The sequence below is a fragment of the Podarcis pityusensis genome (genome assembly GCF_964106645.2).
Source record: "Podarcis pityusensis genome assembly, chromosome: 4".
Taxonomy (NCBI): Eukaryota; Metazoa; Chordata; class Lepidosauria; order Squamata; family Lacertidae; genus Podarcis; species Podarcis pityusensis.
Genome location: NC_138027.1, coordinates 12,824,314 through 12,849,883, shown reverse-complemented (window position 1 = coordinate 12,849,883; position 25,570 = coordinate 12,824,314). Strand labels below are relative to the sequence as shown.

Genomic DNA, 25,570 nt, shown 5'->3' with positions numbered 1-25,570 from the left:
AATGTTTTCTAAAAGTCAGGTAGTTGTTTATTTCCTTGACATCTGATGGGAGGACGTTCCTCAGGGCAGGTGTCAGTACTGAGAAGGCCCTCTGCCTGGTTCCCCTGTAACCTCACTTCTCGCATTGAGGGGAACTGCCAGAAGGCCCTCAGGTGCTGGACCTCAGTGTCTGGGCATGAATGATGGGGGTGGAGATGCTCCTTCAGATAAAATGGGCCAATATTGATACTGGCTTGTTAACTGGGTATGTTTAGCTTGGCAAAGAGGAGGTTGAGAGGAGATTTGAGAGACATCTTCAGATATCTGAAGGGCTGTCACATGGAAGATGGAGCAAGCTTGTTTTCTCCTGCTCTAGAGGGTAGGACTCGAACCAATGGCTTCAAGTTACAATAAAGGCTATTCTGACTAAACTTTCTGACAGTAAGAGCTGTTAGACAGTGGAATGGTCTCCCTTAGGAGGTTATGGACTCTCCTTCTCTGGAGGTTTTAAAGCAGAGATTGGATGGCCATCTCTCATGGATACTTTAGCTGAGATTCCTGCATTGCAGGGGGTTGGACTAGATGACCCTGGGGTCCCTTCCAACTTTACAATTCTATGATTCTATGAACATTTGAGCAGCCTGTGCAAGCTTTTAAGCACCATTGCTAAGTGCTGGCGATCACTTGTCCCCACCAGCAGTCTAGCTGAAGCATCATGATGTTGAAACTACGAGTGATGTGACCCCATACATTTCTACTCAGACATAATCCTCACTGAGTTCAATGGGTCTTATTCCCAGGTGAATGGGCATAGAATTCTTCGCCTTAATGTTCACATGGGCCTTCCCCCATATCTGTTCAAAGCCCTTCACATGATTTTAATGGAGCAGGCCTATTTCAGTCCCATATTGCAACTGGAGGACTGAGGCTGGGAGATGAATAGGTTGTATACGAGGTGAGTTTGGAAAAGGTGAGTTTGTGCCACAGCTGAGTCTCAGAGTCTGCTTCTAGATGACCTGTTAATAGACCACTCATCCTGATTTACAGTGGTACCTCGAGTTACAGATGCTTCAGGTTACAGATGCTTCAGGTTACAGACTCCGCTAACCCAGAAATAGTACTTCGGGTTAAGAACTTTGCTACAGGATGAGAACAGAAATCGTGTGCCGCCGGTGGCGGTGGCAGCGGGAGGCCCCATTAGCTAAAGTGGTACCTCAGGTTAAGAACAGTTTCAGGTTAAGAACGGACCTCCAGAACGAATTAAGTTCTTAACCCGAGGTACCACTGCATTTGCAAAAGGTTTGTGCAGAGGTTAGATAATGGCAGCTGTTTACTAAGTATCCATTCTGATTTGTTCCCAATGAGGTTTTTTATGACATTACATCAAGAAAACAATTACCCCACATTTCCTAGTGCATTTCCCCAGTACTTTCCTTACAGCAAAAAGTCCGGCTTTGTGAGGAAGTGGCTTTCTTGCAAAAGGGCACCAAAATCAACCTGAATCTGCCAGTATGTGTTTGTATCCCACCTGAAAACAGCAGCTATCAGGAAGCATCCTTTCCTGCTTGGCCCCCTTCCTTACAAATGAACTGAACGTGGTGCTAATATCAATCTATACCCATACAACCAGCTACACCCATGCAACTAATCAGCTAAAATGGCTCAATCATCTAAGACGGTTGGCATCCGTCTGTCTCGAGAGACAATGGAGTGTGCCCCCAGAAAGTCAAACCACTGGAGAATCACGGCGCCTGCTGTGGCTGCAGAGATCGGTCTCCTAATGTACCTGAGGTATCATTAACAGAACTGTACCAAACCTTCCAACTGATAAACTTCCAGAAAAATTTGGTGTGTCCTCTTGCAGCTCATTTATTTGCAAACATCTGGGGATGTCTGTTTCTCCCCCTTGCCCCTCCACGTCTGGTGAAGAAGAGTCTCTGAATTTTACTTGCAACTGTCTGGACTTTTCCGCTGTTCCCCTTGTAAATCCAGCACCAGTTTCTTTTGAGCAGAGAGACTCATCTTTCAGACGAAGGAGAGGCTGCTGCTGCTGCTTCCGAGTTCCACCAGACAAATCCTTCTAATTCTTCTTCTTTTTCCTTCTTCCTGGGAGTTTTTTCCGGTGTTGCTGCCAGGGAGCCAGGAACACATATTTCCTCCTTCTTCTTCTTCCTGGAATCTTTTCTCGGTAACATGCTGAAGGCTTCTGAAGCAAGGTCCCAGTTTCCCCCCTTTCCACAATGACTATGTATTGCAGCAAGCCACTGGCTTTTTACCAAATCGGGAGCTGCAGTATTTTTCTTCCGATGGCATAATTTTCAGCCCACTTGAGCTAGCATGACAATCTTATGTGATTATTACGAGTAGGCGGTATGCATCCTTTTACATGCTAATGCGTTCACACCTGCTATTCCACCTTCATTTCCATTTTCTGTTCGGCGTAGAGGAGGGGGGGTGTGATACATTTTTAAAAATTAATTTCCCCCCCCCCCTGGAAGGGGGAAGCCCTGGCACTTCATGACTGATGCTGCAACGTTGATTCATCTACGAGGAAGGGGATGGTTGAATTGGGGGCACAGGTGGCGAGGCGTCTAGGATGCTGCTTCTGACCAGCAGTCGGAAGAGAGGGAGAGAGAAGCTGTTGAGCTGAATGTGTTGCTTTTCCATGTGCGGGCTTAGCTGCTTGTTTTTGTTCCTCCGGCTGGCTGCTTCCACTGCAGCCCTCAAGGAATGTGCCGTATTGTTAACTCTTCTGACAGCGTTACACCAATGATTTGCCACTGCAAAGTTGCCTGCACCAACAACACTTTGTCGTTGATGTTTGGATGCAAGGTAAGATATGCTTGATGCTGCTATGTGCATTTCCTAACTGGGCTATTGGTGAATAGCAGCTACAGACAGGGGTTTTGGTTAATGCCGAGAGAGTTGCTTGTATAGATGTGACCGTGGGAGAGAGGGGTTTATTGCTATCTGTGTAAGTACAGTGTTTTTGCTTTTTTAAAAAATAAAATAAACCTGTATGCAGGGGGTGGCCTGGGGAGATCCTTAGCCCAGAGACATAGGACTCTATATAGGGTGTGTATCGTTTCTATCTTGGATGTGGCTGCATACTTGATTAAGAAACTGAAGGTTGCTTCATCAGTGCACAGCTATTTCTGTGCACTGAGTTTGACATCGACGCTTGTGTGCCTTAAAAACCCCTGAAGGAGCAGGAATGGACCTACTTGTCTGTCCTGATTAATCGCTGTTGCTTGTAATTAGACCAGAGAAGCCACAGAGTGCAATATTGCATTTTTGGTTATTAAAAAAAATTACAATCAAATCAGTGGAATAAGTTCATACAGGATCCCTGCCGCCCCCCCAAAAAAAGTATGCAAAAGATGGAGAGAAAATACTATAATAGGGAATAATTTTGACAGTTTGAACTTAACATGTAGATGTTATTTCCGGAGGTGGAACACTCTTTCCTAGATAAGGTCAGACTGAGGGTACTGGAAGCAATTCTGCCCTCCTGAGTTTTCTATAAGGGATGAGCCCATGCTGTTAACAAAAAAGAAAGGTGCATTTTAGCATTTTAGGCAGCATTTGGACAAGGCAGATCTCTGCTTTTCATCTCTTAGCACTCACCTGTAACAGAACTTTCACTTATTCATAATGGGGCAGAATCCACTTCCATCCCTCATTCATGTAGTTGGCTGGGGAGTCATTGTTTACCTGTTCCTTAAAAAAAGCAAGAACAAACCCCACCTGTCATACATTTGAAATACAGCAGTGATGGGGAGTTGGAAAGAATTCAGAGCTGTCAATAGTAGAGTTCATTACAGCTACAGATACATTAATGAGATGGCTGAATAAAGGTGAATTGGTTCTTGACATGGGTAGGCTATGTTTTAATACAAGCAGTGTAGTGACAAAATATCATATACCAAAGCTTGAAACAGAAATAATACTAAGTGCTAATAACTGTGAATAGTGCGGGGGGAGGGAGGGAGGAGACAATAGCCAAAGAAAACTTTTCAGGTTGAGAGAGACACTTGAGCACATATATAGAATGACACTTTAGCACAGATAGAGCACTACTTCTGAATATTCGTAGCAATACCTCTGAAACCTTTACAACAACCCAGTAAGGTAGGACACTCGTCTTGTCCCTTGAATGTTAATAGGAGAACATACAAGGGTTGATTAAGGCTGCTTGATGAATGTGTGGCTTGAGACTGGTTTGCAAAACTTCACCTCCTTTCCCCCAACCCTTTTCAAAGAGTGGTCATGTGCAATTATAAATGCGACCCAAACTTTTGTTTACTTAGATCTGTATCTTGCCTTTCCTCTAAGGAGCTCAAGTTAGCAGGTGTGCTTTAAACCCCTACTCAGTTTAACTGCAGAACAACACAACACTTGTCAGGTAGGTTAGGCTGAGAGATTGTGACTGGCTCAACATCACGCAGTGAGCTACTGTAGGGACTTGAATCCCAAACTTTCTGGCAGTGGTGCTGTGAGGCCAGGACTTTGGGGAGTGCTGTGGCTGAGTGGCAGAGCATCTGCTTTCCATGTTCAATCTCTGGCATGTCTAGGTAGTGCTTGGAGGGACCCCTGCCTGAAACCCCAGAGAGCCCCTGCCAGTCAGTGTAGACAGTTCTGAACTAGGTGGGCCAATGGTCTGACTCAGTATAAAGCAGCTTCCTTTGTTTTTATACATACATCCTATGCCTTGCATGCAGAAGGTCCCAGATTCATCCCCCAGCATCCTAGGTTAGGGGAAACCCTTGTCTGAAATGCTGCAGAGCTGCTGCCAGCCGTGTATGCAATATTGAGCTCAATGGGCCAATGGTCTGCTTCAATACAAGGCGTATTCTTAGATTCTTTAGTTAGGGCCCCATTCAGAAGATTGAGCAGGAGGGCTTCCTTGTGCTGAAGCCCTGGCTTATCACATTGTGGAGTAATGTACATTAACATCAACAGAGCTCTACCGTTGGCCCCACCAGCAACAACACCATGCAAATCCAGAGTCTAAAATTATCTAAGCTGCCCTACTGCTTCCTAGTCCTACTCTAACACACTCTGAAGCGTGCTAACTTCTTAACATCTTATCTAAGTTTCAAGAAGATTTCTACTGTTTATTGTATTGGGACAACCATATGATCTTCCTGGAGATTATGCTACATCATGATCCCTTGTTTTGAAAGCGTTTGCTGGGTGTCATGCTTCGTAACTGATTGGAATGGGTTTTCCATTTGCTTCCCCCCTTCTGAAAAGTAGAAAAATGGAGCCACAAAAACCTCAAGTGGCTAATTCCTCCCCTGTCAGAGTGTCTGGCTCCTGAGTGCTTTCCTCCTAGAGGGGCCATTCTCTCTGAAATATCGGGAATTTGTCTGGACTGAAACAGTTGGGAGAGTCCTAAAAGTTACCTAGCTGTACCATTGCTTCTCGTACTCTGACCCACCATGAAACACTGACTCTCAAGTGGCATAGGGATTCTTAACATCTTATCTTATATTCAACAGAAGAGCAAAAGAATAGGAAGAGCCTGCTAGATCAGGCCAGTGGACCATCTAGTCTAGCATTCTCACAGTGGCCACCCAGATGCCTTTCGGAAACCCTCAGGAAGGACTTGAGCTCAAGAGCAACTCTCTACTCCAGCAGTTTCCAGGAACTGGTACTCAGAAGCATATTGCCACCAACCACAGGCAAAACATTGCCATCATGGCTAGTAGACACTGATAGCCTTGTCCTCCATGAATTTGTCCAATCCTTTTTTCAAAAGCCATCCAAGTTATTGGCCATCACTGCTTCTTCTCAAACAGATCCCATAGCTGTGTGAAGTGCTTTTTGTGTTTCCGTCCTGAATCTTCCATCATTGAGCTTCATCGGATGCCCGTAGTGTTATGAGAGAGGGAGGAATAACGTTTCTCTATCCACGTCCTCTACCCTATGCCCAGTTTTATGAACTTCCATCAAGCTGCCTCTTCTTGTTGTTGTTGTTTAGTCGTTTAGTCGTGTCCGACTCTTTGTGACCCCATGCACCAGAGCACGCCAGGCACTCCTGTCTTCCACTGCCTCCCACAGTTTGGTCAGACTTATTCTGGTAGCTTCGAGAATACTGTCCCACCATCTCGTCCTCTGTTGGCCCCTTCTCCTTGTGCCCTCATTCTTTCCCAACATCAGGGTCTTTTCCAGGGAGTCGTCTCTTCTCATGAGGTGGCCAAAGTCTTGGAGCCTCAGCTTCATGATCTGTTCTTCCAGTGAGAACTCAGGGCTGATTTCCTTCAGAATGAATTGGTTTGATCTTCTTGCAGTCCATGGGACTCTCAAGAGTCTCCTCCAGCACCATAATTCAAAAGCATCCATTCTTCAGCGATCAGCCTTCTTTATGGTCCTGCTCTCACTTCCATACATCACTACTGGGAAAACCATAGCTTTAACTATACGGACCTCTTACCCCTAACTAAAAATTCTCAAGTGCTGCAACTGTTCCTCGTAGGGAAACCACTCCATCTCCTTGATCATTTCAGTAGCCAATTTCTGAACCCAATGGTTTCTCTTATTTGATTATTTCCCTCTCTCCATTTATCTCCAACATAAAGACTTCACCAGCGTTCTGAACTGCCGGAAGGTGTTTTAAGTCAGGTAGAGGCAACATGGTGCCCTCCAGCTTCACTGGACTACAGCTCCCAGCACCCCGGACTATTGGCTCTGCTAGCTGAGGCTGATGGGAGTTGGAGTCCAATCATAGCTTGCCGATACCACCCTTGGCTAACCCTTCTTTAAAGTAGGCCCTCTAATTTGTGTGCTGACACGGAAACATTGATCATTCTCATTTCATAAGAGCTATTAATATGTAACCTATGAAACCTACACATCTGCTGCTGAATATTAAAGGTAAACAAATGATTAGTCACTGGAAATTAAAAGCAAATCATTCTGGAAGAGATAGGCCAGTGTCTTGTGGTGCTGGTATCCAATTTGTATTCCCTGCCTGGAAGCGTGTGTCTTCTTTAAAAAAATAACTCTTGGATGCATCCTGCTACTCCCCTGGGTTTTCTGTTTTAATTGTGACTAAGCAAGAGATGGAAATGAATATCCTTTGAAAAGTTGTGCATGCAGATTTCCAGGGATGCAGGAACTCACTGTGAAGTGTGATATGCCTGTTTTGGGGGCCGGGGACCTCACCCCTTGAAAGGTGGTCCTATAGTCCATGGATAGGGAAGCTGATGGGGACTCCATATGCTTTAGCTGAGATTCCTGCATTGCAGGGGGTTGGACTAGATGACCCTTGGGGTCCCTTCTGACTCGACAGCTCTGTGATTCTGTGATGTCACTGGACTCTGACTTCCCAGCCAACATGGCCAAATGTTGAGGAATACGATACAATACGATAATCTTTATTGTCATTGTCCCATACAGAACAACGAAATTGAAAAATCTACATTCAAAAACCAACAAGCCTGCTATCCCAGCTATCCCAGCCTGGTTAGCCCCCTAAAAACTCTGATACCCCATTTTTAAATACAATACACTCCCATAGAGACTCCTTACACTGCATTTAAAACCAAAATCGCATTTGGATAGATACTGTTTCTCAGGCGGCTAGTCCTAGTCTTTACAACCCTGTACCTGGCAGGAAGCTGAAAGAGATCATTTCCGGGGTGCACACTATCCTGCGCTATCTCTGCACCTGGAAGCATAGATTTGATCTAAGGTGGGAAGAGTTCACCCAATTATTCTCTCCGCAGTGTTTACAACCCTGGACAGCATTGTTTCCCCCCCGACCGTGCAACTCCAACAACATCTGGAGCATCACCCATTTCCCTTCTCTGGTCCTTCACCTTCCTTAACCCTTTCTGCAGTCTCCAAAAGTCAGACAGGAAATCCTCTCTCCCCCCCCCACCTCCCTGCCAAATGACTGCAAAAGCAAGGGGCATTTGAGGGCGTATGCACAGCAGGACAGGGACCCCATGATCTTGCAAGGCTTCTAGGCCCCAGCCCTACCTACTGAGTGCGCCATAACTTTGCACACCCAGATAATTCATGTCAGTTGCATGTCATCACTCTCCTCTTCCAGAAGCCAAACCCAGGCTCCTTGGTGATCTTGCTGCCTGCATCATTGCCTTCTCATGCATACACCTGCGTGTTTGAGAGCATTTCTGCAAGAAATAAATTTTCAAGCTTGCAATTGGGTGGTAGCGTGTTTCTTAAGCTAATTTCTCCCACCCCCACATACCCTTTCTCAAAGGAGCTCATGGTGACATGGATGATTATGTTTCCTCCTTCATTTTGTCCTCACAATACACTTGTGAGGTAAGGCTAGGATGAAACATTATGTTTGCTCGGAGGTTGCCCAGGGAGCTTCATGGCCAACTAGAGTTTCTCTTGATCCTAATCAGTCACTGTAACCTCTACACAGGGCTGGCTGACGGCATTTTGGCGCCTGAAGCAAACCACAAAATGGCCCTTCCCCACCAGGGAAGAAGGGGTGAGTGAAGAGCCACATCAGGAACAATACTGGGGGAAGACCAGCAGCGCCTCCTATAATAATAATATTATAATAATTTATTATTTATACCCCGCCCATCTGGCTGGGTTTCTCCAGCCACTCTGGGGGGCTTCCAACAGAATATTAAAATACAATAACCTATTAAACATTAAAAGCTTCCCTAAACAGGACTGCCTTCAGATGTCTTCTAAAAGTCTGGTAGTTGTTTTCCTCTTTGACATCTGGTGGGAGGGCGTTCCACAGGGCAGGTGCCACTACTTGAGAAGGCCCTCTGCCTGGTTCCCTGTAACTTGGCTTCTCGCAGCGAGGGAACCGCCAGAAGGCCCTCAGCGCTGGACCTCAGTGTCCGGGCAGAACGATGGGGTTGGAGACGCTCCTTCAGGTATACTGGATTGAGGCTGTTTAGGGCTTTAAAGTCAGCACCAACACTTTGAATTATGCTCGGAAACATACTGGTAGCCAGTGTAGGTCTTTCAAGACCGGTGCTATATGGTCTCAGTGGCCTCTCCCAGTCACTAGTCTAGCTGCCGCATTCTGGATTAGTTGTAGTTTCCTACTCACCAAGAGGCAGCTTCAGAGGCAGCATGCGGGGGCATTGCCAAGGAGGCAGCAAATAAAGGCCTCCAAGGTGTGTGCCATGGGAGCAGCTAGGGGTGATACATCCCTTGGAAGGTGGATCTGCTGCCCTGTGGTTCCTGATGCCTGAGACAGTCACCTAACCTTGCCTCATGGGTGAGCCGGCCCTGCCACTATTCCACACCAGCTCTTCTTTCAGTGGCCTATGTGCCACTTCTAATTTGGGCTTCAGTGACATGCTTCTCTTACAGGCCCCTTGCCGCCTTGAGGTGGATCGCTTTGGCCCATGTACACGGATGGTTGAGGCTGCTCATTGGGGCATGTTCTTATAAGAAGGTTCACAAATGCTTCAGAGCAAGAAAAGAGTTATGAGTGTGTTTGCAAATGCAGCTGAAAACTTAGTCCAGGACCAGATCTTCCATGTAATGGAACGTTCTAGAAAACTTCCATCTGACTTCCGTCGCTTGTGGGTTGAATGGTTCTCATGTGGTTTTCGTTACACACCTGTGAATTCAGAATGCAGTGTGGCTGTGAGACTCATGTATGAAGACATGTGCGGCTTGCATAATGTTCAGCTGGAATTTGGTGCCTGCACCCTAATGGTCTTCACCCATAAGGCACTCTGGGAACTGTAGTTTCCCCATACTTCCTTAAGAACTGTTCAGACCAGGAGGATGGAGGGGCTGCATCACATCCTCACATCCTGCACGCAATGTCGCACAATGTCCTGAAGGTGCATGGGGACCCCTCAAAACATCCCCCCCTTCAAAATAGAGATTGGGGGCCATGGTGCCTCAGACCCCAGGAGCTGGTGCCCTTGCTTCAGATAGTTAAACTTGTAGTGTTGATGTGCCCTATTGTTATTTCTGTATATTATTCTTGAAATGTTCAAGCCCTAGTTCTCTGAGGGTTTGTTCCTTTTAATGTGAAGAGATTCTGCCTGCCCCCATAGGTGTACAAAAATCACAGGGAGTGAGACTCTAGCTTGGATAATCCCTCAAGAAGGGGAGATAGAACCCAGTGCTTTCAAAATAAACAGCCTAACTTTACTCTTTTTTTAGCAATTCCTCTTCCAAGAAATAGTAATTTTAAATGTCAAGGAATTGGTTCTCTGAATCTTTCCCCGCTGTGCCATGTTGTCACTTCGTGTGAGGGTGGTAGGAAGTGCCTCTTTTTCTTCTGTCCTTGTCTGATGAGGCCTGGAGACTTGCTTATTTTTACACGTGAGTGGTCTCGCTTAACTCAGCCGAGGCCTCAGGACTTGTCCCTAAAGATTTCAAGCTCCATTGATGTAAATGTCTCGTGCAGGCAACTCCTGAGGTTCCTACCCTATCTCCTACAACGTCATCCGTCCTTAATTTCATCTGTATGCTCTGTTGATGAAGGAGAACATGATTTAGCCGGATAGTCCCATTTATATATTTCAAAGTTCTAATTCTGGTATCTTAAGTTCTTTTCAGTTTCTCGAAGGGCTTGTTGTTGTTGTTTAGTCGCTTAGTCGTGTCTGACTCTTCATGACACCATGGACCAGAGCATGGCAAGCACTCCTGTCTTCCACTGTCTCCCACAGTTTGGTCAAACTCATACTGGTAGCTTCGAAAACACTGTCCAACCATCCTCAGTACCATGTTGGACGCCTTCCGACCTGAGGGGCTCATCTTCCAGCGTCATAACTTTTATATGCCTGTTGTCTTTGTCCATGGAGTTTTCTTGGCAGGGATACTGGAGTGGCTTGCCAGTTCCTGCTCCAGGTGGATCACGTTTGGTCAAAACTCTCCACTATGACCTGTCCATCTTGGGTGGCCCTGCACGGCATAGCTCATAGCTTCTCTGAGTTATTCAAGCCCCTTTGCCACGGCAAGGCAGTGATCTTGAAGGGATTTCAACATAACAATTTATCCAAAAATACATCATCCACATCCCCCCCATTTTCCCCTCCCCCCCTAAAAAGGGGGGGCCCTCCCCCCCCAGACTTCCCTCAGCTCCTCTCTCTGGTTTATCAACATATGTTATTTTCCGCATGTTACAAAACTGTACAGATCCTTAATTTATCTATCTAGATGTTGTCAATAAAAAGTTTGTGAATGTTTATTCAAAACCTGCCAAGGAGTCCAGTTCAGTTTGTTGTTTCTTTAAGTACTTTGTAAAGGGTTCCCATTCATCTTTAAAATCACAGTTATCCTTGTCATGTAATTTGTGTGTCAGTTTTGCCCGTTCTGTGTAATCCATCAATTTCTCTTGCCACAGTTCTTTAGTCGGGATTTCCTTGTTCTTCCATCCTTGTGCTATTAAGACTCTTGCCGCCGTTGCTTTTTATTTTTTTATTGTGGTTTGATGTATTGTAGTTTTATGGGTAATATAATATGGTTTTAATACACATATGTTCTCTGCCCTTCAGGCGAAGAGTGGTTTATAAGCGTCTATAACAAATAAAGGAATAAATAAATTGCTTTACTGTATATCTTTACATGCAGAAGGTACCAGGCTAGGCTTAGAGTAGGGATATGAGAAGGCATCACTTTCCATTTTGCCCCTGAATTCATAGCATGCAGTGGTGTTTCTGTTCAGCTGCACTTTGCCCTCCACCAAAAAAAACCCCTCCACATAGAACCATAGAATTGTAGAGTTGGAAAGGGCCCCCCCAGAGTCATCTAGTCCAACGCACTGTAATGCAGGAATCCTGCACCCAGCACAAATTTTTCAGCGGCGGTTAATTTGGAGGAAGAGTGACCTGATTCCTATTAGTAATTGTCCTTCACTGATTTCCTGTTGTGCATTTCTAACGGACTGTGTTTCTTTTAATGGGTTTTATGTATCCTTATCTACCTGTTTCTGTTGTAAACCATCTTGTGTTCTGTTCAAAGGCTGGTATAGAAATAACCTAAATAAATAAGTAAAAAATGGCTGCCATTTCCTCTGTTGTGCCCCCCCCCCATAGGTTGGTAACTGAGCGCTAGGCTTTGGTAACATTGAGATTAGATTGCTGAAATGTGCTCCATCTGGGACTTCCCTTGGGCTTGACCTGGTAGCTGCAGCTGGTCAGAAGGCCACAGCTTGGTTGTTGACTGGAGCACCATCTCAACACCATAAAACACCTCTGCTGAGGGAGCTACTGGTAACTGGCTACTAATCCTAAGCAGCTCAGGAACAGGTTACCTAAGGGACCTCACACCATACATCCCAGCTGCAATCTTCAGATAGAGCACCAATGTGTGCTTAAGTTTGTTCTAGAATCCAGGCTTTTAGAGTTGCAGCCCCAGCCCTCTGGAATAGGTTCCCTTATTGATGGCATGTTGATATTTAGGTAGTGGCTGAAGATGTTTTTGTTTAAGAAGGTTTTCCCTGAAGTAGGACCCAGTCATTTTTATGGAATATCGACTGTTTAATTATCAAAATGGTGTCACTGTTTTTAGTTTATTGACTCGATATCTTTTGCATTTTAGCTTATCTTATTTCAGACTGCTTCTGTTGCTTTGGGCTGTGAAGCGGTTTATAAATCTGCAAATAAATGATAATAGATAACTTTGGGCTTCGTCTAAGCTGGAACTGAGTCAGACTAAGCTGAAATGGCTGAATGTGTGTGTGTGTATAATATTCACAGATCTTGAATCTCAACATGCCTGTATGGTAATTATGAAGGTTAAAAAACTTGTGGCAAAGAAGCTTTTCAAAATGGATATAAGTGGATGGCCCAGTTGTGAAGAATGGAGCTTGTTTGAGTCTTTGAACAACAACGACTTTGAGCTTGTTGTGGAATTGTGGCATTAATGGTGACTTGTGGAGTAATAATAATAATAATTTTATTATTTATATCCCACCCACCTGGCTGGGTTCCCCCAGCCACCCTGGGAGGCTTACAATGCATAAAAAAATTGTAAAACATTGAAATTTTTTAAAAAATCCAGATACAGGGTTGCCTTCAGATGTCTTCTAAAAGTCCGATAGGGTGGATCTATGCTTGGAAGAGCAGTTGCCTGTGTTTCCTCTTCTGATTGTGCTTTTAAAGTGAGGAAGTTGAAGTGTTTATCCATGGCAATCAACCGTAATGGCAATTTGGTACCTATGTTCTCTGAGGTTGTGTGTCACTGAATACCAGTAACTATAGCAGGAGAGAGCTGTTGGCCATCACAACCTGCTTCCCAGAAGCATCTGGGTGGCCACTGTAGGAGCAGGATTCTGGGGCAGTAAGGCTCTAGCAGATCCCCTGACCATCCAGACATTCTCCAAAAGTAATTTCAAACTGCAATTACTTGAGTTCTGGCAACTAGTGACAAAGATGGAGTTTGGCTGCTGTGTTTTTACATTGCTATGACATACCCTGTGACCTTCTGGTGAAAGGCAGGTAATAAATATGATTCTGCATGTGTCGTACAGAAATGAATGCACCTATCTTTCTCCGAGAGTCCACAATGTTGTAGGAGGATGGAATGTAGGTTATTTTCTTCTTTATGACACATTCCAGGAACTTAAATCACATTTCAATAAAGTTGCCATCTGCTGTTGCACTACAACTTCCATCGTCGCTGACCATGCTAGCTTAAGGCTGATGGGAGTTGGAGTCCAGCAACTTCCAGAGGATCACAGCTTCTTTCCCCCTTGCTATAAAGGAAGAGATGTTCTCATTGACAAATTCTTGGCTGGTTTAGGAGCTTTGGGAAGCAGAATCCCAGCCTCCTCCCCACTTTCTAAAAGGCTGAGAGATACCCTTGGGCATTCAGCTAAATGCAGTCTAAATTAAAAGACTTGCCTTGTAAATAAAGGATAAACTGGCTGAAATAAATCTGACAGCAGTGAATGTTAGCACAACTGAAGATCCGTGTACGTAGGTGGTAAATAAGAAAATAAACTATATTAAAAAGGGAGGGAAACAGTGTGCAAACAGCTGCGGCCTAGACAGTGATAAAGGTAAGCAAGAAACTGCATCATGCTTTGTGTCTGCCTTTCCAGCACTGCTATTTAATGCACCAAAATATAATGACACGTGAACGTTTTGGATAAAGCCCTGATATTCGCCACTTTTTATGGGCATCATATGGGGTGTATGAATGGTACATGTACAAGACTGGACCAAGGCATCCTGCTTCCTGAGGCAGACTAGCAAACGGTGGCCCTCTGCTAATCTCAAGTCATTTGGCCTCAGGTACAATTTTTTAATCCAAGCTGTATACCACCCTTCATCTAAAGATCACCCGGTGGTTTACAATATAAAAGCAGAGAAATACACACCATAATAACAAACAGAAACAATACCCCTCCACCCAAGTTTAAAAGGACATAGATACAGGTAGTTTAGTTAGCCAGAGGCTTGGGAGGAGAGGAATGTTTTTGCTTGGTGCCTAAAGATATGTACTGAAGGCACTAGATGAGTCTTCCTGGGGAGAGCATTCCACAAACAGGGAGCCACCACAGAAAAGGCCCATTCTTGTGTTGCCACCCTCCAGACCTCTTGTGGACAAGGCACACAAAGAAGGGCCTCAGATGATAAATGCAGAACCCAGGTCGGTTTATATGGGGAGATACAGTCCTTGAGGTATTGCAGTCCTGAGCTGTTTAAGGTTTTATCGGTCAAAACCAGCACTTTGATGGATTGGCGGATGGGAAAGTCATTTAAAGGAAACAACATTTCCATAATACTGTTTGTGTCTTGAGTTCCATTTAGAACTTTCATATATTTTATAACTTTCTCCTTTAGTGCCACAGTCCATAACTCCGTAAGGAAAGTTGCAAGTTCGCTAAATTTTGCCCGTGTTGTGCCACCACCTGTGGGGTTGCCACAAGTAGAAATCTGATTAGTTCTTTAGAATGTGACTCCTTTTGCTGTCCGTGGAAAACAAGCAATAAAGTGAAATTGGAGTGTTTTGTAATGAGACTTATTTTGTTGAATACTTCTATCCAAAATGTCCACCACATAGGCAATACTGTCCTGATCTCTGTACACTCTCAGCTATGAAGAAAGGGAAGAAGATGTATATATTGAGCTGATACGGAAATCTGGAGAACTGAACTCAAAATTGGAAAAATGAGAAACTGAGGAAAAACAAAACCACCATTTTTGGCTGATCCCTGCCTCCATAACCAGAGACAGCAATGCTTCTGAATACCAGTTGCTGGTATTCTTAAAACAGATTTGTTCATTCCTAATCCCGTCCGACTCCCTATTGGACTAATTTTCTGATTGCACAGCCCTTTATTTACATGGATGAGCATTCAGAGATTTGATTCCACCCCCCCCTCTGAAATATGAAATGGCACAGTCCATGTTACCACCTGCTCCTGCTGCACATGTGGACCAGGCCTCCATATCAAACAGCTTTGTATGTTCATTCATATATTCATTGTTTGCTGCTGAAAGCAGTGTAGAAACCCTCCTGGCACTTCGGCAGCTTTTGTCCTTGGCTGCTTTCAATCCTTCCTTTTCATTCTTGTTGGTGTTTTTCTTTCCCTTCAGAGCAGGGAAGGAGAGGATGGTTTTATACAGCCCAGCTCCTTGGCTCCCACTTAAAGCTCTGCTCAAGTGTTTCTTGTGACCTTTGCCATGAAGGTTTGACAGCAATCTTGCACGCCCCCAGGCAGTTCTGCACAGCTGCATAGGCAGTGGCTCTATGTAAATACCCAGTCCTTCCATCGATGACCTCATTTTTTGGCATAATAGCAACCCAAAGTGCTTAACACAGGTTGAGGGAGGGTGTTTTGTTCTAGAGTTCCATTTTGGCAATAGCTTTGGGTGTGTGTTTGTGTGTCTCTTGCCCCTTACTTCAGATGAGTGCGTCAAGATGTTTTGTCTTATTCAATATATTGACTTTGTACCTGGCATGGGAAGAAAACGAATAGATTCTGTCACGAAACCTGAAAAGCCAGGAAGAGAAGGTCAGGCTGCAGCTTTGAGGGGGGTCCTTAGCGAAGTGCCCTCTGGTGAGACGACCTCCATATGGAAGCTATATTCTGTCTCCACAGTGGGAGACCTCTGAATGTCAGTTGTGGCAAGAGTGCTGCTCTCAGATCCTGCTCTTGGGCTTCTCACAGGTATCTGGTTGACCACTGTGAGAACAGGATGCTGGACTAGATTGGCTTCAGATTCCTGCATTGCAGGGGGTTGGACTAGATGACCCTTGCAACTTCCAACTCTACAGTTCCATGTGAGGTAGAACACAGTGTGAGGTGCTCTTGGTGTTACTGATTCCTGTGAAGTGCCACTGGTGCCTTCCATTTTAAACTGCAGGAAAGAGATCCACAGGAAGGGAGTATATCCAGAAAGGGCTCATTCAGGTGTCCTACACGCCAGGAAATGAGATTCCTGCAGATCTGTTGTCTAAGGTTGTTAACAGAGGACAGCTTCAGGTGTATGTACAGCGTTTGCAGTTGGGTTGAAATACTGCACCACAGGTTACATGGAAAGGGGGAGGATGTTGACATTTCCATTCCACCTTAAGGAGCGGGTGTGTGGAATTGTTGTGTGTCACATGTCTGTTCACATTCCAGCACAGCTTGCTGGGAACTTCCGTTGTGTATAGCTTCTGCTTTTCCCTGTCTCTCTGAGAAGACGAAGAGAGAGACGACATGTTTCTTTGTCCTGATTTATGATTAATAAATCTGTAGTTGTCGTATGCTTCCACAAGCCTCACGCCTATTCTGTGCGCGCAGTTTGATCTGCTGATAGTGTGCCCTGGCTCAGAAGCCCGGGTCACTTATTTACGTCGGAGCAGAGGTTATGGTCTTTGCAGTGGGAGGGCTGGAAGGAGACGGCCCAGCCGGAGCTAGCCAGCTGGCCTCCTGGCCCTCTGCTTGTCGACACCTTATACAGTGGTACCTCAGTCTAAGAACAGTCCTGTTAATGAGTGCTTTGGGCAATGCACTCTGCAAAACCGGAAGTAGGTGTTCCGGCTAGCGAACTTTGTCCCGGAAGATGAACGGAAGCCGAAGGGTGGAAGGGCACCGGAGGTGAGAGGCCTCATTGGGGAAAACACACCTTGGTTTAAGAAAGCTTTCGGTGTAAGAACGGACTTCCAGAACGAATTCAGTTCGTAAATGGAGGTACCACTGTACTGAGTCAGAGCACTGGTCCATCCAGTCCACTGTTGTCTACCCCAGGGATAGATAACCTCAAGCAGGGCTGGCCCAGCCATTGGGTAGGGTGAGGTTACTACCTCAGGTGACAGAAGACCCTGAGGCAGCACCCCATGGCTTGCCCTGCCACCTCTGCCTGTGGTGGAGAAGCCAACGCCAATTTTGGATGAGATCATGTCCATTTCAGGTGAGATCTCATCCCAAATTGGCGTAATCTTGCCCCAATTGGCGCTGGTGGCAGTGATGTTTCACTGCAAGCTGCAGATGCGACAGATCGTGTGGTGTAGGGTGCGGTGGCAGTGTAGAAGGTGGCGGTGGCAGGTATGGTGCTGGCAGCAGCAGACCCAACAGAAGGGCAGGGCGGCACTTCTCTTCTTGCCCCAAGTAGCAGAACGGGACATACCACCACTGGCCTCGGGTCTGGGGGCCAACCTCTTCCTGGGTCACATCAGGGCACACCCCCTCACCAGCCCTACCTCATGCTCCCCCCATGAGTAGTTTTGCTGGCTGCGCTGTGTCCCTGACCTCTGGTAATGATTCTTGCTTGCCTGGACAGAGGAAAGGAAGGTGCATGCAGTTGTGTGTAGAAGCTGATCTCCTGTTTGCATTGTGGCCTCATCCACTTCTGCTTTCAGCCTGCAGCCCTCAAGGTTGCCGAAATGGGAGTGCAGCCCTTGATCTGCAAAAGATTCCTCACCCCCAGTCTATGCTGACTGGGAGCAGCTCTCTAGGGTTTAAGGCCTGGAGGTGCTGGGGATGGAACCTGGACCACCTTCATGCAAAGCCGATACTCTGCCACTGAGCCATGACCCTTCACTGGACATCCCCTGGGATGGAGATGCTTTGGGCGTGACTTACTCTTTCCTAGTTCACGGCTTGGGAAGTTTCCAGGTGCAGATACATTTTCAGAGAGAGCGGTAACTGGATTCCCCCCTCCCTATCTTTTTACAACTTCTAATTCTTAAGTCAGTTACAGTGGTACCTCGGGTTAAGTACTTAATTCGTTCCGGAGGTCCGTTCTTAACCTGAAACTGTTCTTAACCTGAAGCACCACTTTAGCTAATGGGGCCTCCCGCTGCCGGAGCACGATTTCTGTTCTTATCCTGAAGCAAAGTTCTTAACCCGAGGGACTATTTCTGGGTTAGCGGAGTCTGTAACCTGAAGTGTATGTAACCCGAGGTACCACTGTATAGCCCCTTGAACAAAATCTTTAGAAAGCTGTACAAAACTTGGAAGAGAGATTTGGATAATCATTTGTTTTGAAGGGCAGATCCATGCCATATATTTAAAGCACAACCGATGCACATTTAAAGCACATGACTTCCCCCAGAGAATCTTGGGCACTGTAGTTTCCCCTCACAGAGCTACAATTCTGAACCCGCTTAATGAACTACAGTTCCCAGGATTCCTTTGCAGGGGGATTCGTGAGCTTTAAATGCATGGTGTATATCTGCTAGAAATTCAACATTTATTCTTTTCTTTTTGGGGGCGGCGGAAGGGGAGCAAATGGGCCTTCATGCACCAGATGTGCTGCTGTTCTATTTTTAGCTCCATCATAGTTTTCTTTTGTGGTTTTAAATGCTGAAGCTGATGCCTCTCCAGTTTCTCTTATTATTTAATGCTCCAATCTAGCCCTTGTATTGAGACTCATGCTTAAAATACACAGGCAATTTTTGCTTCTCCTTTTCGCATTAAGAGGTCGAAAGCATCAGGCATATCTCAAGAAGGGCAGGAAAAGTGAACCCCAGGCTTCCAGAAACACCATAGCCTTTCTCCCAGATCTTTCCCAGGGGTAGCTAATTTAGTGTCCACTAGATGTTTTGGACTACAGTTCCCATCTTCTCTGACCTTTGGCCATGTTGGCTGGGTCTGCTGGGAGTTTGGATTCCAGCAATATTATTATTATTATTATTGTTGTTGTTGTTTGTACCACTTAATGCCAAAATAGTTTTCTAAGAAGTAGTGTACCATTATCGTCATCAGCAACATATAAATAACTGATGTATCACTTGATACCAAAAAAAGCTTCTAAGCCAGGCATTCCCAACCTGTGGCCCTCCAGATGTTTTGGCCTACAACTCCCATGATCCCTAGCTAACAGGACCAGTGGTCAGGGATGATGGGAATTGTAGTCCAAAACATCTGGAGGGACGAAGGTTGCAGGTGCCTATTCTAAGCAGTTTTCAAAGTATAAAAGCCAGTTAAGGTAAAGGTAAAGGGACTCCTGACCATTAGGTCCAGTCGTGGCCGGCTCTGGGGTTGCTGTGCTCATCTCGCTTTATTGGCCGAGGGAGCAGGTGTACAGCTTCTGGGTCATGTGGCCAGCATGACTAAGCCACTTCTGGAGAACCAGAGCAGTGCACAGAAACGCTGTTTACCTTCCTGCCAGAGCGATACCTATTTATCTACTTGCACTTTGACATGCTTTCGAACTGCTAGGTTGGCAGGAGCAGGGACCGAGCAACGGGAGCTCACCCCGTCGTGGGGATTTGAACCACCGACCTTCTGATCGGCAAGTCCCAGGCTCTGTGATTTAACCCACAGTGCCACCCGCGTCCCTAAAAGCCAGTTACACAAATATTAAAATATAAACATCCACAATTTAAATACACCAAAAATAGCACTTTAAACCAGGCTTCCTCAACCTTGGTCCTCCAGATGTTTTGAGACTACAATTCCTATCATCCCTGACCACTCGTCCTGCTAGCTATGGATCATGGGAGTTGTAGGCCAAAAACATCTGGAGGGCTGAGGTTGAGGAAGCCTGCTTTAAAACAACCCAGGAAACTCAGGTCTAGAGATGTCCAGCGTCAGGTATCCAGTGCATCGTCACATTTGTTTCTGTAAGATGAGTTGTAGTTATTGAGGCCTGAGGATGTGGACCAAGTTGCTTGTGGCTATCTGTTCCTCTCCTTCCCATCTTGACTCTTGCCCACCCTAGCTTGTTCATCTTAAGTCTGGGGCCAGGTGATTAACACATCCATGTATGGGCAGGGTGTGGAATCAGGAGAGCAGCTTAGACAGTTTTTTAAAGAGGATTGGGCAAATTTATGGAGTATAAGGCTATCAGTGCCTACTAATCCTAATGGTTATCTACTACCTTCAGAATCAGAGGCAACATTTCCCTAAAATATCAGTGACTAGGCAACAGCAACAGCAGAGGGCTATTACCCTTGTGTCCTGCTTGTAGACTTCTTAGAGGTATCTGTTTGGTGTCTGTAATGTAGGAGTTGCCAGGGTCTGCAGACCCTCCAAGTGTCCCTATTTTCCAGGGACAGTCCCAGATTTAAATAATTTTTATTAAATTTTCCATTTTAAGAATCCAATTAAATCACATTAAGTATTCCAAATTATACAAATGCATATCATATAATCCAAATATTCTGCCAAATTATAAATTTTTGTTGGGGCTTCCCATGCTTCAAGTTCAGTGGGGTTCCAATTATCTTATGTTTCTACTGCCTTGAGTTTCCAATAGTTCCTTCTTTAAATCTTCCTGTTGTTATCCTTCAGGACGGTCCCAGATTTACAGAAGCCATCTCAGTTTCTGATTTGTGCCTGGAATGTTCCACTTTTCTCCCTATTTTCATTGGAGAAATGTTGGAGGGTGTGGAGTCAAGAAGATAAGTAACTATACAATCTTGAGAAGACATCTGAAAGCAGCCCTGTACTGTATAGGGATTTTTTAAAAACAAATCAAAACTTCATTATGTTTTTCTATATGTTGAAAGCTGTCCAGGGTGGCTGGAGCAACCCAGTTAGATAAGTAGGGAATAATAATAATAATAATAATAATAATAATAATAATAATAATGGGACAGGGCATCCCTGTTTCATCAGGTAAATGTTGGAGGCCATGGGTGTGCTTCCCAGGACCTCCTCTGGCACTAGTGGAAGGTCTCAGTAAATAAACCTTCAGAAATCCACACTGAGAGTGCTTGCATTTCCTGCTCACTTCCTGTTTGCTGTGGTTTGCCCTCTCCCACATGCCATTTTGTGTAATACGACACCTTCATGTCAGCCATTTTGGAATGGAGCCCACAGCAAAATTCCAACTGTGCCCACTGGTCTGAAAAGGTCGGTGACCCATGGTTATAGGTTTAAATAAGCCTAGACTAAAATAGACCTTTGGTCCAATCTCGAAAGGCTTATATTTGTTTGTTGTCTGGACTTCAGAGTCTCCTTCCCTCCCCACACTCCTGCTGTTTTTAGTTCTTTCTTCTTCTTCTTTTAAAAAAGAAAATCGATTTTTCATTGATTTTGTTTTATTATCTTCGAGTCACTTTGCAGGTTTGGTACAGGGCCGAGAAACAGTAGATAAATATTTTATCTCAATAAATGAGTTGTGCTTCTCACCTGGGAGGGGATGAGTCATTACCTGACCAGCTGGTTCACTGGCTGGGGTGGCGGGGTGAGGGTTCTCATCTAAAGTGAAATTTTCAAGGTGAACTTGACATTTCCAGTTTTGAACAAAATATCGGTGAAAAATTTCCATGGACCTAGTAGGGACATAGAAAATTGCCCTCTACTGAATTATACCATTGGTCCATCTAGCACAGTACTGTCCACACTGACTGGCAGAAACTTTCCAGAGATATTCTTAGTCCTACCTGGGGATGCTGAGGATTGAACCTGAGACCTTCTGCATCCAAAGCCAATGCTCTGTGCAAAGAGCTGTGGCCCTTCTACCATATGGTGAATGTAGGAAACCGCTTTATAACTGAGTCAGGCTATGAGTTCATCTAACTCAACCCAACATAGTGCCTTCTACATGTTCCTTGACTTGTTCCACATTGTTCCAGAGTGGCCAATAGTCAGGGATGATGACATCTGTTTCAACATCTGGTTATTGGTCTACCCTAACCAGCAGCATCTCTCCAGGGTTTCAGGCAGGAGACATTTCTAGCCCAACCTGGAAATGCTGGAGATTGGACCTGGGACATTTTGCTTGCAAGACTGATGCTGTAGCACTAAGCTATGGCCTTTCCCCAAACGTATTTACCAACTAAAGGAGAATCTTTATGCAAGGCTGGGGCTATGGGAGGAGGAAGACCTTCTTGGTGTGTTAATCCCTCTATGATTTTAGACTAGAATCCTCTGTAGTGAAACTTGGACCTTCTGCATATAAAACAGATGATCTTCCACTGAACTATGGCCCTCCCCAATGGTGAAGGTGACTTCTTTTTTGAAACAAAAAATAAAAACCCACCATTTCAGGTGTGTGTGCCACTTCAGTACACCCCTAAAGCTGGATTCTTCTTTGCGCTTCATGACCTGGGCTGCTGTTGTTTAGTCGTTTAGTCGTGTCTGACTCTTCGTGACCCCATGGACCAGAGCACGCCAGGCCCTCCTGTCTTCCACTGCCTCCTGCAGTTTGGTCAAACTCATGCTGGTAGCTTCGAGAACACTGTCCAACCATCTCGTCCTCTATCATCCCATTCTCCTTGTGCCCTCCATCTTTCCCAACATCAGAGTCTTTTCCAGGGAGTAGTCTCTTCTCATGAGGTGGCCAAAGTATTGGAGCCTCAGCTTCACGATCTGTCCTTCCAGTGAGCACTCAGGGCTGATTTCCTTCAGAATGGATAGGTTTGATCTTCTTGCAGACCATGACCTGGGCTGCTTGACACCAATGTGCAAGAGCCCAGTGTCTTGCTTTCTCATTAACTCTGCATATTCCCAGTGCCTCCGCTCCTGGATTGGAATTCAGAGCTGTTAAAAAAAAAAAAATACAACCCAGAAGGGTTCAGTTATCACTTCAAGGGAGATATGCTAATATCCATGATTTAATTAGTGCACCTCAGTCAAAGCTTGTACGCCTACAGCACCTTTTTACATAACCCAAACACTTGAGTCCTCATTATTCCATTATATATTTTGAACATTTCATAAATGTTCCCTCTCTGCCTAGGAGGGTCTCTTGGCTGTGTTCATTATGCCATCAGCCAAACAGAGCAATAAAGATGAAGCGCTCCCTCTTTTCCACCAGCCCCTGCAATTAGCGTAAAGTTGGATTCCTTATCTTTCCAAGAACTGGAAACTGGAAATGGTTTCCACAGAATGATGCTCAGAGAATGGTAGAAAATTGGCAAGTCAGGAGGGGCATTTGAGCAAGCTGCACTACCCAGGACTGCATCTCCCAAACTTTGGGGAGCTGAACTTTGGGAAGCTCTGAAAATGGTGAATTCCATGCTAGGGATCATTAGGAAAGGAATTGAAAATCACACCATCAATTGCATGCCATGACAACAAATTGATGACATTTAGAATGCTGTGTGAAGTTCTGGTCTCTGATGGAGACCTTTGCATCTCCATCAAGGATGCTTGTGCTCCACCCACACCGTGGTGTGTTGATATTCCCCCCCCCCCCTTCTTCCATTGCCGTCAAAATTGGTCAGGTCAAAAAATTGCTTCGGTAGCCAGATCGCTGCTTTTGAATTATGGTGCTGGAGGAGACTCTTGAGAGTCCCATGGACCGCAAGAAGATCAAACCTCTCCATTCTGAAGGAAATCAGCCCTGAGTGCTCACTGGAAGGACAGATCGTGAAGCCGAGGCTCCAATACTTTGGCCACCTCATGAGAAGAGAAGACTCCCTGGAAAAGACTCTGATGTTGGGAACGATGGAGGGCACAAGGAGAAGGGGACGACAGAGGACGCGATGGTTGGACAGTGTTCTCGAAGCTACCAGCATGAGTTTGACCAAACAGCGGGAGGCAGTGGAAGACAGGAGTGCCTGGCGTGCTCTGGTTCATGGGGTCACGAAGAGTCACTAAATGACTAAACAACAACAAGCCAGATTGCACTCTCCAAACTGGTGGCCAGCCACCCCTGTTTTAGAGGCATCCACAGAGGAGTGTCTAAGAATATTAACAGCTGGGTCTGAGGTACCCTGGTTGTTCAAGCCTTCAAGGATTAAGGGCAGCACATTGAGTAATGTGACTTCATTGTTCTCGATATAACCTTTTGTGTCTGGGTGTTTTTATTTGCTTTGTAAGCTGCTTTGAGTAATTGTAAACAGAACAGAACTGGTGGGTGGACATAAATGATGATTTGCCAGTTAAAAACAAACAAACTAGGTACTTTTTTTTTACTTTAAATTGTGGCCCTCCAGATGTTGAACTAGAACTGCCCTTGCCGCTGACGACAATTGACAATGCCAGCTGTGGCTGATGGGAGTTGCAGCCAGCAACATCTGGAGAGCCACCAGTGAAATCAAGATTGACATAGTCCATACCTGGAATGGTAATGAGAACCTGCAGGCACTTATCTCGCACTACAGCTCTGCTTCGTTTCTGGGTCCTTCAGCTTCCAAAAAGTGTTAATTCATATGCCCATTACGAGAGCCTAATGGTAGCATGCATTTTGGCTCAATTCCCTTCATTTCTTCAGCCAGCAGATAAAACTGTATTATGGTGCCTAAGTAAATGCTAACTCGATTAATTATGTGATGGAGCTAAATTACTGCAGCATTTAGGGTTGTGATATTTTTAATTATACCAAACCCATAACATTCAGAGTTAGGGTTTCGCTGGCCGCTGCGGCTCTGCTTCTTCCTTGCACTGAAGAAGGGTTGGATCCTGTTAGGAACACACCTGTTGCAAGTCACGAAGCACAAGCAGCTCTGTCGTTTCAGTAGGCTGCACTGTGCACCTAGCGAAGAGGGGGGCACCGTAACAATAACCAAGAGTGGAAGGTGAGAGCCTCAGAGGTGCCAAATTTTGGCAGCCCACGGGACGCCGCTGAAATGTTAAATCCTAAAGTGCGCCACTGATGCAGATCCACCCGGTGTCTAAATGAGACCCGCTGAGACCATATAACACCAGTCCTGAAAGATCTTCATTGACTCCCAGTACGTTTCTGAGCACAATTCAAAGTGTTGGTGCTGACCTGTAAAGCCCTAAACGGCCTCGGTCCTGTATACCCGAAGGAGCGCCTCCACCTCCATCATCCAGACAGGACACTGAGATCCAGCGCTGAGGGCCTTCTGGCGGTTCCCTCCCTGCGAGAAGTGAGGTTACAGGGAACCAGGCAGAGGGCCTTCTCGGTAGTGGCACCTGCCCTGTGGAACCAGCAGATGTCAAGGCAATAAACAACTATTTTACTTTTAAAAGACACATGAGAAGTTTTTATTGTCTGATGCTTTATTGTTTTTGATATTTGGTTGGAAGTTGCCCAGAGTGGCTGGGGAGACCCAGTCAGATGGGCGGGGTATACATAATAAATTATTTATTATTATTATATTTCGGGTTTCCAGATCTCATAGCGGATGCTTGGTCCTCGTTCTCAACTGGGGTGGCAAACGTGTATCGGGGTGGACCTCAGTAATCTTTTGGAATGTGCTGCCCTGTGCAAGGCCATAACATGGCACCCTCAAATGGACCTTCTCAATTGTGGCTCTTCTCAATTTTGTTCCCCCTTTGGGCACTTTGTATGGCAGAACTGCCCGCACCACTCTAAAT

The 25,570-nt window shown here is 45.5% G+C and overlaps 1 protein-coding gene across 16 annotated transcripts in view; it reads left to right on the top strand.

Annotated features, from left to right (window-relative positions):
- DLG2 (discs large MAGUK scaffold protein 2) overlaps positions 1 to 25,570 on the top strand; it is a gene marked incomplete at its 3' end in the record, with an annotated part of 818,053 nt that overhangs the window by 367,048 nt on the left and 425,435 nt on the right. The window contains exon 1 of one of the 16 annotated variants that reach the window (XM_081001980.1): positions 1,888 to 2,811. The exons of 13 other annotated variants lie outside the window; for them this stretch is intronic. In XM_081001980.1, the coding sequence (XP_080858106.1) occupies positions 2,710 to 2,811 (102 nt within the window). In that variant the 5' untranslated portion in view covers positions 1,888 to 2,709. Of the gene's footprint in view, positions 1 to 1,887; positions 2,812 to 25,570 lie in introns of those variants that run through there. 2 more of the 16 variants (XM_081001978.1, XM_081001984.1) reach the window with 2 other exon arrangements.